Source organism: Nyctereutes procyonoides, unplaced genomic scaffold (assembly GCF_905146905.1).
Source record: "Nyctereutes procyonoides isolate TBG_1078 unplaced genomic scaffold, NYPRO_anot_genome, whole genome shotgun sequence".
In the NCBI taxonomy this organism is placed as follows: domain Eukaryota; kingdom Metazoa; phylum Chordata; class Mammalia; order Carnivora; family Canidae; genus Nyctereutes; species Nyctereutes procyonoides.
The window spans coordinates 9,472,321-9,491,658 of NW_026575122.1; the positions used below are offsets into that span (position 1 = coordinate 9,472,321).

General features: G+C 34.0%; 1 protein-coding gene across 3 annotated transcripts in view; it reads right to left on the minus strand.

Moving 5' to 3' along the window:
* GRIA2 (glutamate ionotropic receptor AMPA type subunit 2) overlaps positions 1–19,338 on the minus strand; it is a 153,045-nt gene that overhangs the window by 5,850 nt on the left and 127,857 nt on the right. For all 3 annotated transcript variants that reach the window (XM_055336198.1, XM_055336197.1, XM_055336200.1), the window contains exon 13: positions 102–349. In XM_055336198.1, the coding sequence (XP_055192173.1) occupies positions 102–349 (248 nt within the window). The remainder of the gene's footprint in view (positions 1–101; positions 350–19,338) is intronic.

A 19,338-nucleotide genomic window follows, 5' to 3' on the forward strand; every position in this document is an offset into this window, starting at 1 on the left:
CCTCATATCCGTATACAAACCGTAAGATAGTCTTAAAGATACATCAGGGTAGGTGGGATACTATAACAACATTTAGCATATTGTTATACTATTCCACCCACCTTAATGAGGATCCTTTAGGTGTTGCGATGCCATAGCCTTTGGAATCCAGATTTCCACCAACTTTCATGGTGTCACAAGGCTTCCTTTGCTCGATGTACTCATTCATCGTGGACTCCAGCAAGTAGGCATATTTTCCTTTGGACTTCCGCACTCTGGCTACCCCTTCAGCTGTAGTCCTCACAAACACTGAGGGCTCTGCACTTCTCATGTAGGTCCACATTTTATCAAACACTGCAATTTTAGATCTCTGTAGAAAAAGTAAGGGATGCCAGGTAGAGTTAAGAGATGGTCCTAAAAAGTTCTTTTTTTTTAACAAAACACAGAGGAAAAACAGTATTTTTCAAAATCATCATAGATGGTGCATAGAATCCGGATAAGTCTGCATCTTAAAAAAAAAAATCTTTTTCCCTTTATAAGGATTTCAGAGGTCATTTTGTCATGACACATTGTAGCTGGAAACAAATTACTACACGACCAAGAAATAATCTGAAATACTCCTGCTCCAAGGTAAGTTGAAAATTATACTTTACTACCTCTAGGAATAATTCAAGTTAAGAGACAAGCAAAAGTATACCCTCACTGCTAAAATCCTAAATCATCGATCCTTAATTAGTGGCAGAAGAGGAGTCTGTGTAATGATAATTGGTCAGGCACATACGTGGTAAGATCCTAATGTAATGCCGGTCATCTCAGGAATAAAAAATAATGCTGAAGCCTCTGCTAGATTTCACTCAAATGCTTCCAGAGTAACATTGATTTTTCAAAGAAGTATCCTTTGGTCATGAAAGTTTTTCTTTAATAAGTCAGAAACTTTGGTTTTGAATATTTAAGTGCTAAAAGACTGCTTACTACAATATATAGTGGAGAAAATATTCTTATGAGTGACAGATATGGAAGAAAGAATGGCGAATTGCAGCAGTATACTAGAGGGAATATTTATCTTAAAATGAATTGACTCAAAAGCAAAGACGGACATCAAAAGAGTTACTTAATACCTTATCAGAGTCAAAAAGAAAGCTGAGCAGAGTTGGAAAGTCATACCATTTGAGTATCTGCTTATTTCCTATTCACAATTTTCTCAGCTGACTTTAATCCCTCTTGGGAAGGGGACTCTGAATAACCTCTTTCATTAATGTAATATAGGCGGTTTGAAATGGAAACTTGAAATTGAAAACTTACTTTTAGATTCATGAGATTTTGGGGGCTTTGTGTTTTTTACTCTAAAGAATTTAAAAAATATATAATCTTTATCTTAGAAGCAAGGATAAATCAATTCATTCTAAGCAAACATAATGTAAATCCAAATTTGTTTAAAATACTGCCCTAGAAATTAGAGCAGATATATACATATGCATATACATATGCATATGGGTGTGTGTATGTGTACATATATAAATATAAACAAACACACATATGTAGGTACTCTATTTTGGTGAAAATCCAGAGACGAGTGTAAATAAAGTATGAGGCAGGCTTATATTGCTGAAGTTTATAATTCAGGTTACAGTGAGAGGTGCTCGGACATTGGTTGCACCTCTTCACTATCTCCATCCAAATAGGGACTGCTATATAGAGACAGCCCACGGACCATATCGGCCCAGTGGTCTCTGCTGTGAGATGTCCTCCCAAAAAATACTTCACCCTAAACTTACTTATTAATAATATTTTTATTATCCAATAATGTTCTAAACCATTCTTATATCTGTTTCTATTTCTAAACACTGCCCCTTCTTGAGAAAATATATCTAACTTAATTACCTGACAAATCATGCTTTATTTCTGTAGTGAGTGCATCCATGGCAGTGAAAACTCCATCAGTCCCCAACTAGGGAAATTTTATCTTCATAACCCTCATGGTGTCTAGTGCATCTTGCACAGAAAAGATTCATAATTAATGTACGCTAACTGAATACCCTGGGAATTGGTTAGAAAGAAGAAGACCATCTTTGCTTTATCTGTATCTTTGCCTATTTTAGAAGTTATTTATACAATTTTTTCTCCTACATTTCCTCTTCATAGTCTCTATCAAATCAAAAGATGCTGCATTAGTTGAATTCGACTATATATCATGCTATCTCATTAAACTTCAAGATCTTTTTGTAACATGAATTTCCACAAAAATAGGTAATATAATGTTTTGGAAAAAATCGTATGCTGAGAAAGAAGAGCTCAAAATCTAATTATAGAATAATTGTATCAAATCATTCATTAAATATTAATTATTCCAAGTTTGAAATGCCAATTTTGACACATAAATATATTTCATTAAATGCTTCATAAATAGGTATGCCCTTCAGGGAATATCTAAAACTTGACAATGATGTAAAAGAAAAAATAGAAAAAAATTTTAAGAGTTTATTTCTTTATTCATGAGAGACAGAGAGAAAGAGGCAGAGACATAGGCAGAGAGAGAAGCAGGCTCCCTGCGGGGAGCCTGATGTGGGACTCGATCCCAGGACCCCAGAATCACGACCTAAGCCGAAGGCAGATGCTCAACCATTCATTGAGCTACCCAGGTGCCCCGAAAAAATAGAAATTAAACTTCAAAGTCTTTATGAAAAAAAAAAGGACTTAAAGAAATTAAAAGTTACAGTTGTTTTTTAAGATTTACAGATTCAAGTTGTTCCAAACATACTTTTTAAAAATTTCCAGTATAATTAACATACAGTTTTATATTACTTCCAGGTATATAATATAGTGATTCAACAATTCTATACATTACTCAGTGTTCATCATGTCATGCATGGTAAGTATACTCTTACCACCTTCACCTATTTTACCCATCCCATCACCTACTTCCCCTCTGGTAACCATGAGTTTGTTCTCTATATTTAAAAGACTGCCTCTTTTGTTTTGAAAGATGAAATTTTTGAAGGGACAATTTAAATGACTTGAAATATGTAAAAAATAATATTCATTGAGTAAATAAAAATTTCCTGTTTCACTCATAAAATCTTTCCAGTTAGTTTAAAGATATTTTTCAATATATGAATAAAATATTATTTCTAAGCAGTAGGGGATTTTAAAATGCAATCTGAAAAAAAATATAGCTCTAGCGGGGTTTTTTTTAAAAAAGATTTGTTTATTTGAGAGACAGAGAGGGAGGTGTGAGTAGGGGGAGGAGAAGGAGCAAAAGAGAGAACCTCAGGCAGACTCCGCACCAAACATGGAGCCCTTCGTGGGGCTCAGTCTCACTACCCTGAGATCATGACCAAAGCGGAAACAAAGTATAGGATGTTCAACCGACTGAACCACCCAGATGCCCCTAATTATAATGTTTTGACAGAACTACTCAATCTCTGTGTTTGTAGTTTTGAATCATTTAGAAAGTATACAACTTCTGATACAGCAATCTAGACATGTAAGTTCTACTAAGTTAAATCAGTCACTTTTTGTGATTAGGCTTCACATGTGTTATAACATGGCATATTTTTTAACTGAGTAGGATTTTATGATATAATGGCCGAATAATTAAAAAATCTGTAATTTAATATATCTATACATTATAAAGTATCCTTTGATTGATACTACATAAAATTAAAAGTAATTTTTCTCATAGGTCAGAATTTTTGGAAGATACATACATTGTTTTCCAGTGGGTTCATTCATTTGTCTTCCAGTTATTAGTTTGCTGTTTACTTCCTTAACAAGGTTAATGGAATGTTTTCATAACCATATCTGTTCAAAAACCATTTGTTTGAACAGATTTGGCCAAAGGTACACAAGGAGGGTAATTCATGAACAATATAATACTGTTTTGTTGAAAGCTTCATTCAAGACTTTTGATTTGAACTTTCTAGCTGCCTTCAAAAAAAAAAGAATAGAAACAATCTGAATAGGTATTTTCTGAAAGACAGTTCAGAGAATCTGTGAATCATTTTTATTGACAACTTCAGGAAAATTATTAGTCTGAACTAAATAAGTAAATAGATGATGTTTAGAAATCCAAATCCACAACAACTGAAAAAGAAACCAGCAGAAAAGCAATCCAGAGGCAAAAGGAAACTCTCCCTAGGCTTCCCATCAGAGAGCCTGCATGAGAAACTATAGTTATTTTTATTGCCAGGTTAGTTTAGGTGACAATGTTTAGTTTGGCCTAATTTATGAGTTAATGGGTTATCTGATACACTGGAGAGCACACTACAATCTTCCTAACCACTCCAGCCTCTTGATAACTCATTTCTTAGAATATATTTATGATAGACTAAAAAGAAAAATGGGGATTTTCTTTCAAATTAATAAAATCCCATGTGGTCAACTAAAGTAATATATATAAATAGTGTTCCCTATTAAAATTCTGTATCCCAGCAATTTACATTACAGACATAATTCTATAGCAAAAGCATCCAGAAAATTTGGCAATTATCTGGAAAATGTAGGTCAAATATGGATCAAATTGACTCAATTAGCCTCAGTGCGTGGACTTTATTTTTTTTTATTTATTTTTTTAAGTGCGTGGACTTTAAAGATGAACAATGATGGCAATGATGATCACTACCCACCCTGAGCAATGTCTAAATTTGAGCATGTTTGGGACGTCTGGGTGGCTCAGTGGTTGAGCATCTACCTTTGGCTCAGGTTGTGATCCCGGGATCAAGGATCCTGGGATCAAGTCTCACATTGGGCTTCTTGCTGGGAGCTTGCCTCTCCCTCTGCCTATGTGTCTGCCTCTCTCTCTCTGTGTCTCTCATGAATAAATAAATAAAATCTTTAAAAAAATAAATTTGAGCACGTTTTAGTGCAGTAGAACAAAGAACACGGGCAAATCATACTGACTTTTTAAATAAACCACACATTGTCCTATAATTTGTAATACTGGTCCCGAGAGAAGAGAATGATGCAATGCAGGAGAAAAATGAAGGACTGGTATTGGTTTCTAATCTCCCAGGGCCATCTAAGCCTCTATTAGGGATGATCATAACTCCCTTTCCACCTCTCTCCCAAATCTAAGTACTGCTTCTCACCAGATTTAAATGCCCCCAATATATAGATATTTTAAAAATCTCAACTATAGCTAAGCCAAGAAAGACTGTACTTTTGAAGTTTAAAGTTAAATCAAGGACAACTGTACTTTGAGGGAGTATGATAAAGTGAAATGGATTTCTTCAGGATGGCATCTGCCATCATATTTTGATGAGGAGATAAGCGATGACTTATTAAGACGAGACAAATGATACAGCTACCCTGTGTTTCGTAAGGATCCAAGGCTCATTGAACATGGCTCTTCAAATCTCTTTCTGTGGTTTAAATACTAGTAATAGGTATATTGATTTCACTAATATTTCACAAAAATTACCATTTGAAATTGTAATATCTGCTTAGAAAATATGGCCACTATCTAGCGTTGTTGGGGAAAAGGTCCATAAAAACTAAGCAGACTAGGAGCACCTGGGTGGCTCAGTCGGTTGAGCATCAGACTCTGGATTTCATCTCAGGTCATGACCTCAGGGTCGAGAGATCAAACCCTTCACTGGGCACCATGCTCACTGAGGAGGCTGCTTGAGAGTCCCTCTCTCCTCTCCCTCTGCCCCCCCCCCCGCTCATCATTTTTCTCTCTCTCTCTAATAAATAAATAAAATCTTTTAAAAAATCTAAACAGACCAGATGTAATTATATCTAAAGAGAAGATGCCTTCCTTTTTTTGTGTGTGAAAGAAGCCAATAGTCATTTTAATTTAGTTTTATTTCTTCTTTATATATAGTAATATAAGCATTAATTTTTAAGACAGCTAATTAAGCCTATTCCCCCCTTAGGAAAAAAATGACTTTTTAAAGGAAATGGTTATTATCCTTCTGCAACATATACATTTACTCAAGAATTAGTAGGAAGTACGGGTCCTGCATTGCAGACATTCTTTACTAGTCTATTAATTCTTACACCATTTACCTTTTTTAAAGATTACTTATTTATTTATGAGAGAGAGAGAGAGAGAGAGAGAGAGAGAGAGAGAGAGAGACAGGCAGAGGGAGAAGCAAGCTCCTTGCAGGGAGCCTGACACGGGACTTGACCCTGGGTCTCCAGGATCAGACCCTGGGCTGAAGGCGGCGCTAAACCGCTGAGCCACCTGGGCTGTCCCGTTTACTTTTTTTAAATATCTCATTTATCCATTCACTTCTATAAAATATCAAAATACCTACTCACAACGTCAGGAGAATATTTTGTTGCTGGAATGGGAATCCTAAATTATTTCAAAACACAAATGACATCTAAAAGTTCTAAGTGGAGATTTCCAAATGAAAGACATGACTTTACACCAGGAGTGAATTTATAGAGTACTTAGAACTGAGTATTTGAACCTTCTCTTCAACATGATAGAGATTTTCATGATAAACATTTTTTTTTTTTTGGAAAAAAACCATAATGTCTGGGGTAGTATAACAACTAGTGGGATCCCTGGGTGGCGCAGCGGTTTGGCGCCTGCCTTTGGCCCAGGCCGCGATCCTGGAGACCCGGGATCGAATCCCACATCGGGCTCCTGGTGCATGGAGCCTGCTTCTCCCTCTGCCTATGTCTCTGCCCCTCTCTCTCTCTGTGACTATAATAAATAAATAAAAATTAAAAAAAAAACAACTAGTAAGAAGATGGCTCTCTCTGTGAGTGAAAGAACCTGACCTAAAGCATACTGAATACATATATTAGAATGTAAGTGGCTTAGTCAGAAGAGCATGTGAATCTTCATCATAGGGTCCTGAGTTCGAGCCTATGTTGGGTGTAAAGATTACTAAAAAATAAATAAATAAATTAGAATGTCAAACTGGAAATAACTTATTTCTTAGTCCATTTGGTTGACATTCTATAAGAATTTGCAACTGGAACAAAAGATAATTGCCCTTCATTTTAGAATTTTACCCTTTTGCCTAATGCTTTATATGGAACTCATAGGATGGCTCATTGCTTCATTGCAGGTGGCAGCCAAAATTCAAACTGTTCCTGGAAACCACTAGAGTTGGCAGGCAAAAAAAGAATTTCACACAGGTCTTATTCTTTCCTGTTAAATCTGCAACCCTACAAAAAAAAAAAAAACTTGTATGTTTTCTGAGTGGCAGTCACTTATTTGAGATTAGAATTTTAAAAGTTCACTAGCATACACAGGAGTTTTAAGTTTTAATAGTAGAGTCTCCCTGCATATAGACTGAATTTGTTGTCCATCACTTAGATGTAATTTCCAACATAAACAACATGTAGTCAAATTGAATCAAGGGAATCTTTGAATTTTAAATTGAGTGCTCCTTGTCACTCTGTATCATGCATCATTTGATGTCTTTCCATCCCACCATCTCTTCGATTGAAGCTAAAGTACCATTGACTTTTAAAGCTTTATCCTTCAATAGTTGCCCTAACTATATATATTAAATGTGAATGGTGTTTAAAGGTAAAGGTTATAAAATAGTTTTTGTGAAATTATTACAAAACAAGTCGTAGGAGGAAAAAAGCATGCAGCCTTATTAAGGACAAAGGAGAATGGTTAGAGAAATAAGAGAAAGTACTGGAGTTTCACAAATTAAGGGAGGAATGGGTATCAAAAGAATTTGCACAAATACAGTACAGTTTTTACAAAGCATGAAAATACACACAAAACATTTCAATTTGGTCAGAAAGGCATTTAGTGATCCTTTGAGGAAAGCAATTTTCAGAGTTCTTAAGGAGACCAGATTTGAAAGAAGGAAGGAGAAAATGGCTAGTCCTGGGGGAAAAAAAGGCTCTGGGAAACAAATTTATGGATTTATTAGCTGCCACAAGACAGACTTTTCAAAATTATAGCCCATGGATGGAAGTCTAGGGAGATGGGAAGACTAAAAACTTCTTAGGGTATACATTTTAGAGTAACATGTTTGATAATTAGAAAGAGATGTTGTCAAAGGCCAGGCAGAGATATTAGCATTACATAAAATGGCACAACTCTTTCTCCAACACTGGTAGAGTAAAAACTTGAAGAATGGAATTATATTGGGAAATATCGGAGCCAAATCTACTTTCATGGCTGTGTTCAGCACTGAAAGTGGTTTTGTTTTAATGGAGATTCACCCAGTAGAAATCCCATTAATGAAAATTATGAATTAGAATATAATTTATTTCTTCAACATACTTAAAAAGTATTTGATTTAGATTATTTGTAAGAAAGTAAAATACCTAAAATATAAGTTCATTTTATGTGGACTTATTCCTGGGAGTCTCATAGCATGTATATCAAGAAAACACTGTATTTATATTCCAAATACAAATTCATTCTTAAGGTTATGAGCTGAGAACATGGAGCAAAACATAAATAAAAACAACATAATAAAACTCAAAAGTGCTTTGAAACTTGGCCCCTATTTCATATTTTGATACTACTTCTTCACTTTACTTGCCAATACAACAGAAACACAGAAAATGAAAGGGAGGGGGGATAAAAGAAACCATAGAAACCTAAAATATGTTCAGTATTTCAGGTATAATCATTAAGTGTAATAAGATTCCTAGACCTCTTCTGAGTCTTTTGAAATAAGTTTTGCTAATAAAAGTTTATCTCATTACGTGGATAAAAATAAAAGACTATTTACTTTTAAGGTTGTTTTTTTTTTTTTTAAGTTTAAAAGGAAGCTCATTATTTTCCCTAATGGAAAAAATACAGCTGCAGAAATGGACCTCTACAGTGCAAATAAATGGGAAAACCAAGAAGTCGAGTTGTATCAATATAGATTTTCAGGGAGTTTAATCCCATCAATGTATCACTTCTGACTCATTATTTAGCCAAAAGAAAAGAGAGAAAAAAAGATGAGTTTTTGCTCATATATTGATTTTCTTTTAGATGATCAAAAACTATACCATTTTCTTCATGTAAAATGTTAATAGGAATAATTTGAACAAAGTTAATAAGATATTTTCATAGACATTCTTTTGCTCACTTAGATTCATTAAAATTTGATGTTTTAACAGTATGACTTTTAGGATTGAAAATAAAGGAAAAGTTTATATTCAAATTGTCAATTCTGTGAAGTCATGAAACAAGTGGGAAATATCCTTTGAATTGTTAAAATCAGGTGTCTGGGGTAATTATCAGCATTATATATGATATCTCATAGCATGTTTTTCTTTTATGAAAATGCAAAAATTAGTTATTCTTAAAGGATTATAGTTAAAATATTTTATAGAAGTATGATTTGATTTATTGATTTTTGTTAGAATTTTTCTATAAAATTAGTCATTTATTTATTTATTTATTTATTTATTTATTTATTATTTATGATCTCTATACCCAACATGTTGCGATGCTCAAACTCATGACCCTAGAGACCAATAGTCACGTGCTCTTTCAACTGAGCCAGCCAGGCACTCCATAATTAATCTCTCAGTTTTAAGTAAAACCAGTTCTCCAAACATTTTAACAAGATTCACATTAAGCTAGATTTCTAGCAATTTCTCAGCTTCTTGAAAATTAAAATGGTATTTATGAAAAAATATAACTAAAAGAAAATTAACAGCTTAAAGTTTTTGAAAGATTAGCACTAGAATGGACCTTAAAAACCATTTACTATATTCCAAGCCCTTTATTTCAGTAGCAAGACTCAGGAAGATTAAATGACTTGTCTATGTTAGCAGAGTTAGTTATTCCTTAGAAGAACCAGGAAAAAGATCTGGATATCCAAATCTTCAGTACATATGTTTATATGTTAAACCATAAAAATACTCAAGCATAGTGTTTAGGTAAGTAATGTTCTACTAAGAAGAAAAAGTCACTTGATAATATTGCAAAATTTAGGGCAATTCAGTTAAATATTATTGTATAATTTATTGATAAGTAAGCTGAGTTTTAAGTAGATTTGATCTGTTGTAGCATTTTAATCAACCAAAAAACAAAGCTAAGTTATATCTCAGAGTGCACTTTGGCATTTTGAAATTACTTTCAAATATGAAAAATAGAGTCAGCTTAATTAATATATTATTAATAGAATCATATGCTTTTGAGAATTTTCTGCATAGAAAGTGATATCTTTTAGATGTTTTTTAATTTTTATTTATTTTTTGGAGAGTTAGACCAAGTGGGGATGGTGGGTAGGGGCAGAGGGAGAGTGAGGAAGAGAATCTTAAGCAGGGTCCATACTCGACACAGAGCTCAATGCAGAGCTATGTCTCACAACCTTGAGATCATGACCTGAACCACAATCAAGTCAGATGCTCAACCAATTAAGCCACCCAAGTGCCTATCTTTAAATTTTAAAATGTAATTGGTATTTCCATGTTTTCATTTCCTTAAGATGGCTAAGTGGTATGATTCCTGCAGTATACTACTAGTTGTCTCATATATTACCTATCTATATGTATGAATTGATAATGCAAGAGGAAGAGCAAGTGATCCCCTATAATCAGATCTTTTCCTTTTTAATGGGTTACTCAATTGACCTAGTTTAGTTTTATTTGAACAAAGAATATATTGGGCCTCATCAATGTATTTGACAAAATACCTCATGTTATTTTTGTTGATTACAGGGAAAGTTAGGGTTTTTAGAATTAGGAGGGCTATGATTAAAATATCAATCACACTCAAAGAGTATTGGTTATTATTTATTAACATGCAAATACTGAGCTGAAGGGAAACTTGTATCACTGATCCCAGTTCAGTGTTTCAGTTAATTTGGATAAAGACAAAAATAACAAAGGTTTCAAAGTTACAGATGTTTTTATGATAGATGACAGACTCAATATTTCAACTTTATGGACTTGGGCAAATAGGCCTAAAATCAAGGTGAAATTCAACAGGGAAGAATGCAAAATCTGGCCATCAACTGCCTATTCACAAAAGGGAATACATGAGGCTTACTGCAATTGATCTTAAAATCACCCAGGTTTTCAGTAAACATTTCTAGGAAAATCTATTAATATAATGCAGTTGCCACAAACACTAACAAACTTGAAGGTTTTACATGGAATTATAGAGTCTAGATAACAGGTGTAATTTCAAATACCTTGAGGATCAAAAAGGAAATGTGAGTGAAACAGACAAGGATGGGGTAGCAGATGGTGTGTCTATAGTACCTGGAGAGTACATTCTCTAGTAAAAACACTCTTTCCCCTTTTTCTTTCATGTAAACACTCTGTTATCTGAAGAACACAAGTGTTCAAGATGAAACTGGCCTGAAATCTGAATTTTCAGATTCTGGCTAAGGTCCTTTAGAATTAGACCAAGTCACATCCTACATCTGGATAATGCACTTTTAGAATACTACTGAAAAAGCTACATTCAAAAGATATAGAGACCAGAATAAAGGGCTTGAAAATATAGTTTAATAAAGAATGGCGGAAGGAATTCCGAATTCTTAGGCTAGATAATGAGAAAATTTATGGAAGAGATGATAGTTATCTTAAATATTTGATTTATGTGTCACATGAAAAAGAAAGCAATTACAAAAGTCAGAATAGGACCAATGAATGAAAACACTTACGAAGCAAGTTTTAGGTTCAAAGAACTTTCTAAAAACTGTAACAATAAAAACTAACAAAATGAAATTTAATTCTAAGTGGTAAGTTAACATCGGTAAGACACAGTCAATAATAGTTTGCATGATTGACTTCATAAATGTCATGATATTTCAAATATGAACAGAATTTGAGAGGTAATTTATGACCTAAGCCCTATGTTTAAAGATGAAAATGCTGACGCTATCTGAGCTCACCAGGCAGTAAAAGGAAATTTATCTGTAATGTGAGAGCTTGTTTCTAAAACACTTTAATTGCACTTCTTTATCCAACCTCAACGTGGCATCTACAGGAAGAGGGAATTTTAAGTATAGCCTTTTTTTAAGCAATTAAAAGATGTATTGAATTATGGGCAAATTGTTTTTTGCTGACTAGCTAATTATAATTTAAAAGACTGTGATTTTTTTTTTTCGTTATGCATGAACAAATTTTCTGGGGAACATAGTTCTTTTCAGAAACACTACTATACTATGTGCACTGTATTCTTTAACAATATACCATTACTTCAGCAAATAAGCAAATATTTCTACACGTCCCACTGTCAGGTTTTACTTTGGTGTTTCTGTATCCCGAGGTTACACAAAGAAAATAAGGAAGTCCCAATACAAGGACTAAATTTCTTTTATTAATTTTATTTAAGAAATTTTAATTTAAAAAAGGATGGTTGCTTAAGTGTGAACCCATTCTTTACTCCTCTCCCGCCATCCACAATGTTTTAGTTATATAGTGTTATATTTTATATTCTTTTATTTTATGAATAACTTGGCCAATTTTACAGAAATATTTATACTTACTGTTTTTGCTTATGTTGTTGTTATTTTAAAGATTTTTAATTTATTTATTCATGAAAGACAGAGAGAGAGGCAGAGACATAGGCAAAGGGAGAAGCAGGCACCTCCTGGGGAGCTTGATGTAGGACTCGATCCCAGGACCCCAGGATCACAACCTGAGCCAAAGGAAGATGTTCAGCCACTGAGCCACAGAGGCATCCCTCTTACTGCTTTTGTATTTTGTTTTTTTTTACTTTTCATACTCTCAATAATTAAAATATGAGCAGAAGACATGAACAGACACTTCTCCAAAGAAGACATAGATGGCCAACAGACACGTGAAGAATGCTCAACATCACTTATAACCAGGGAAATGCAAATCAAAGATATCACCTCACACCTGCTTGAATGGCTAAAATCAACAAAACAAGAAGCAACAGGTGTTGGCAAGAATGTGGAGAAAGAAAAACACTCTTGCACTGTTGGTGGGATCGCAAATTGGTGCAGCCACTCTGGAGAAGTATATGGAGATTCCTCAAAAAGTTAAAAATACAACTACAATATGATCCAGTAATCACACTACTGGGTATTTACTTCCAAAATACAAAAACACTAATTCAAAGGGATACATGCACTCCTATGTTTATAACAACATTATTTACAATAGGCAGGATATGGAAGCAGCCCAAATGTCCATCAATAGATGAATAGATAAAGATGTGGGGTGTGTGTGTGTGTAATGGAATATTATTTACCCATAAAAAGAATGAAATCTTGCCATTTCCTAGTCACAGATGGAGCTAGAGATTATAATATTGTGTGAAATCAGTCAGAGAAAGACATATATCATATGATTTCATTCATTTGTGGAATTTAAGAAACAAAACAAATGACCAGAGGAAAAGGAGAGAGAGAGAGAATCCAAGAAACATATTCTTAACTATAGAGAAGAAATTGATGGTTACCAGAAGGGAGGTGGGTGGAGGGATGGGTGAAAAAGGAGATGGGGATGAAAAAATACACTTCTCATGATGAGCATGGAGTAATGTATAGATTTGTTGAATTGTCTTAAAAAATTGTTGAATCACTATGCTGTACACCTGAAATTAATATAACACCATACATTAACTACACTGGAATTAAAATTTTACACTTCATTAAAAAAAGAAAGAAAATGACTGAATTTCATTTTTAAATAAGCAAACAAACAAACAAACAAACAAAAAACCTTGGCACTCAGGGGAAGCAAAACAAGAAAATGGTAGCAAAGGAGAAAGGGTAGTAATATTCCGAGTGCCCATGAAAACACCATTAACATATACACATTGGGTCCCTTGGCTTATAACTATTAATCCCTTTAGTAGATCAAAGACTATGGTATTTTCTATCTTTCTTACCTTCCACTATCACACTACTAACCAAATATGAAGTTTATTATATCTTGCAACAAACATTTTGAAGATAGTGATACAAATATTTTCAGATAAAAAGTTCAAAGTTATTTCATCATTAAGGTATTGCTTTCCATATAAAAGCATTTAGCATAAGACCCCCTTCTTTTGCCATGTCAAGAATAAAGGACTAGCAAGAAAGCTGGTTGGAGCAAAAAATACAGGACAATGACTATATATATATATAAGTAACCTCATATATATGTGAATATACTAGCCACCTTAAGATACACTTTATTATACATATTAAATATATACTATATTATACTAACCATATTAAAATTTCTATGCATTTGTGTGTATATATACCTCATGATTGGTATACTTAATATTGAAAAAGTATAAATAAAAAAGATAAAGTATAAATATTCATGCCTGCCTCTAATTTTGTTTTAATACTAATCTGCATTTTTTTTTGCTTTCTAGTCACTATTTTGTAAGAAGCAACACCAACCATAAGATTTGAGAGAGATCTTATAAATCTAAATTTTTAAATTACAAAACACCTCCGAATAACATAGGTCCTTTCCGTATTTTTTGTTCGTTTTTCTTTTTCTATGTGTTATATGGGGCAGTTTTTTTTTTTTAATTTATTGTGGTAAAAAATAGCACATGACATGAAATCTACCCTTAACAAATATGTAAGTATACAGTATGGTATTAACTACATGCTTATTATTTTCCAGGAGGTTTTTAGAACATTTTCATCTTGCATGACTGAAACTATATCTACTGAACAGCAACTTTCTATTTCCCCCTCCTTCCAGCCATGATAGCATTTTTACTTTCTGCTTCAATGAGTTTGACTGTTTTGATACACAAGTATAGTCATACAGTACTTGTCCTTCTATAACTGGCTTATTTCACTTAGCATAACATCACGGTTCATCCATTTTGCAGCATATGACGGGATTCCTTATTTTTTTAAAGACAATAATATTCCACTGAGTAATATACCACACTTTCTTTATCCAAATATCCATCAATGGACACTTAGTTTGTTTCCGCTTCTTGGCCATTGTGAATGATGTTGTAATGCATATGGTAGTGAAAATATCTCTTTGGGATACCGATTTCAATTCATTTGAATAAGTAACCCAAAAGTGAAATTGTTAGATCATGTGGTAGGTCTATTTTTGACTTTTTAACAAAACTGCATCTTGGTTCCCATCGAGGCTGCATCATTTTGCATTCCCACCAACAATACACAAGGGTTTCAATTTCCAAATGTCTTCAACAATTTTTTAATAAGTTTTTATTTATTTATGATAGTCACACACAGAGATAGATAGAGAGAGAGAGAGAGAGAGAGAGAGAGAGAGAGAGAGAGAGAGAGAGGCAGAGACACAGGCAGAGGGAGAAGCAGGCTCCATGCACCGGGAGCCCGACGTGGGATTCGATCCCGGGTCTCCAGGATCGCGCCCTGGGTCAAAGGCAGGCGCCAAACCGCTGCGCCACCCAGGGATCCCGTCTTCAACAATTTTTATTTTTATTTATTTTTCTAGTGGCCCTCCTAACTGGCGTGAGGCAATACCTCATTATGGTTTTGATTTGTTTTTCCCTGATGGTTAATGATGTTGAGTATCTTTTCATATACCATTGACCATTTGTAAGTCTTTTTCAGAGAAATATTTATGCTCTTTGCTAAATTTTTAATGAGGTTAGTAGAATTTTTGCTACCAGGTTGTACAAGTCCCTTATATACTTTGGATTTGAACACTTTATCAGATACATGATTTGCAATATTTTCTTCAGTTCCATAGATGCCTTTTCATGCTGTTGATTCTTTTGCAGTACAAAAGCTTTTTTTTTTTTTTATAGAGAGAGAGAGAGAGAGAGAGAGAGAGAGAGGCAGAGACACAGGCAGAGGGAGAAGCAGGCTCCATGCACCGGGAGCCCGACGTGGGACTCGATCCCGGGTCTCCAGGATCGCGCCCTGGGCCAAAGGCAGGCGCCAAACCGCTGCGCCACCCAGGGATCCCACAAAAGCTTTTTAATTTGATGTGTCTACTGGTCTACATTTCATTTTGTTGCCTGTGCTTTTGGTGCCATCCGACAAATCTTTGCAAAGACCAAAGTCATGAAGCTTATCTCCTATGTTTTCTTATAAAAAGCGATATAGTTTCAGATCTTACGTTTCAATGTTTAATCAATTTTGAGGTTGATTTTTGCATATGGTCTGAGACCAATTTCATTTCTTTGTATGTGCGTATCCAGATATTCCAACACCATTTCCTGAGGAGACTGTCCTTTCCGTATTATGCAGTCTTGGATCCTTGTCAAAAATCACTCAACCATATATGCATAGGTTTACTTCTGGGTTCTCTATTCTGTCCTGTTGGTTAATAAACCCATCTTTAGGCCAACACCATACATTTCTAATATATTTTAAAGTCAAGGAGTGTAAGGCTTGTTTCTGTTTCACTTGATTGGTTTAGCTATTTCTTACTCTTTATGATTCTATAAGAATTTTAGGATTTTTTTTCTATTTCTGCAAAAAATGACTTTGGGATTTTGATAGGGATTGTAATTGATCTTTAAATCAATATCTTTCAACAATATTAAATCTTTCAATCCATGAACAAAGACTTCTTCCCACTTATTTGTGTCTTGTTTAATTTCTTACAGCAATCTTTGGAGTTTTCAGTGAATAATTTTTTTTTTGCCTTCTTGGATTAGTTCATTTTTAAGTATTCTATTACTTTTGATGATATTGTAAAGGAGATTGTTTTCTTAATTCCCTTTTCAGATGGTTCATTGTTAGTATGTAGAAATGCAACTGGTTTTGAAGGTTTCATCTTGCAACTTTGCTGAGTTTATTAGTTGTAACAGTTTTTGGGAGAGGTGGGGTTGGTGGAATCCTTTGAATTTTCTACATATTAGAATATGTGATCTCTGAAAAGAGATCATTTCTTTTCCAATTTGGATTACTTCTTTTTCTTACCTAAATGGTCTAGTTAGGATTACTTATACTATACCAAATAAAAGCGGTAATAAAGGGGCATCCTTGTCTTATTCTTGATTTAGAAGAAAGATTTCAGTTTCATCACTGGGTATGATGTCGGCTATGGGTTTCAAATGTGGACTTTATTATGTTGAGGTAATTTTTTAAAGAATATTTATTTATTCATGAGACACACACACACACACACACACAGAGGCAGAGACATAGGCAGAGGGAGAAACAGTCTCCATGCAGGGAGCCTAACAGGGGACTCGATCCCGGGACCCTGGGATCACACCGTGAGCCGAAGGCAGAAGCTCAACCACGGAGCCACATAGACATCCCTGTTGAGGTAATTTATTTCTCTTCTTAGTTGATTATTTTTATCATGGAAGGGTGTTCAATTTTGTCCAGTGCTTTTTCTGCATCTATTGTGATGATCATGAGATTTTTATTCTTTCTGTAATTGTGGTGTTACCACATCGATTAATTTTCATAGACTGAAAATCCTTGCATCTCAGGGATAACTCCCCTTAGTCATGGTCATCTATAATCCTTTTAATGTGCTGTTGAGTTTGGCTTACTGGTATTTTGCTGAGAATTTTTGCATCTATATTTTTAGGGATATTGGCCTCTAGTTTTCTTTCCTTTCAGTATCTTTTTCTGGCTTGGTATCAGGGTAATGCTGGCCTCATAAAAGGAGTTGGGAACTGTTCCCTCTCCTTCTATTTTTTGGAAGAATTTGAAAAATATTATCATTAATTCTTCTTTAAATGTTTGGTAGAATCCTCCAGTGAGCTTATAATCTCTTGCTCCTTTTGGTATCCTACCCTATATCTTCTGATCGGAAAGTTTCATCCATTTACATTTAAATTTACTGATAGTTTATCCTACTATTTTGTGAATTGTTTTCTGTCCACTTTGTAACATTTTTATTCATCTTTTCCTCTCTTGCCATCTTTCTTTGTATTTAAATTATTATTATTATTATTTTTTGCAATGAGACACTGATTACTTTCTTACTTCTTTGTGTAACTTCTATAGGTTGTTTCTTTATAGTTACCTTGTAAGTTATATAAAACATCTCATAACCATAAAAATGATTTTAGGCTTCTAAGAATTTCACTTCAATTGCATATAAATACTCTTTCTACTCCTCCACTCCTAATTTATATTATCTATGTCAAATTAATCTTTTTATATTATGTATCAGTTAACATATTCCATATAGTTATTTTTATACTTTTATATTTTAATCTCTATGACAGAATTAAATGACTCAGACAACACTATTATAGTACTATGCTATTCTTTATTAGTCTATATTACGTACTTTTATCAATGAATGATGTACTTTCATATGCCTTTGTGTTGATGTCTAGCATCCTTTCAACTTAAAGGATTCCCTTTAATATTTGTGTAAGGCTGTTTAGTGTTGATGATCTCTCTCAACTTTTATTTACCTGAGAAAGTCTTTATTTCTCTTTCATTTTTGAAGGACAGTTTTGTCAGATATAGTGTTCTTGGTTGACAGTTTTCTTTCTTTTCCCAGCTTTTTGAATATATCATTTCACTCCCTCTGACCTACAAAGTTTCTGCTGATAAACCTGCTAGTAGTTTTATAGATACTCATGTATGTGACAAGTCACATTTCTCTTGCTGTTTTCAGAATTCTTTGTATTTGACATTTGACAATTTATTATGTTTCTCAGTGTACACTGTTTTGGGTCCTCCTTCTCAGAATTCCTTGTGTTTCATGAACTTATTTCCTCCCCCAGATTTGGGAAGTTTGGGACCATTATTGCCTTAAATAAGCTTTCTGCCCCTCTCTCTCTTCTCTTTTTGTGCCTCCCATAATGTGTATATTAGTCCTTTCAAAAGCCCATTAGGCTTCCTTCACTAATTTTCCTTCTTTTTTCTTGTTGCTTCTATTTGCATAATTTCAAATGCCTTATCTTACATTTCCTGGTTTTTCCTTCTGTTTGGTCAAGTATGATGTTAAATCCATATAATGAATTTTTCAACTCAGACACTGTATTCTTCATTTCCAAAATATATTTTTAAAAATATCTTCTTTTTGTTGAAATTCTCAGTTTGTTCATGCATCATTTTTCCTGAGCTCTCTGAGCATCTATGTGACAGTTATTTGGTATTGTCAGATAATTCACATACTTCTATTTTCTTTTAGTGTCACTTTCTGGTGATTAATTTTTTTCTTTGATTGGGCCATATTTCTTTGTGTTTTTCATGTGCCTTTTAACTTTGTTTTGGGATCATGCATTTTTAAGAATAGCCACCTCTCCAGTCTTTATGGATTAATTTGTATAGAGAAACATCTTCACCAATCATCCTGGGTAATATTCTGAAGGCTTCTCAAACTTTTTTTGTGAATGTGCAGTCTTTGGACTTGTGTGTGTAAATTTTCAATTAGAGCAATTTGTCAGTATCCTTTTTCAGAAGCTTAGAATCTCTTGCTTTTTGGTATCTGTATGCAGTACTGCTGGTTCTCTGGAGCTGGCATAACCACTCAGATCTTTTTTGTCATAAGGCCCTAGGCTTATAGAGTGCTGTTCCCTTTAGCACTCCAACTCAGGCAAGACAAAGACCAGTCCCC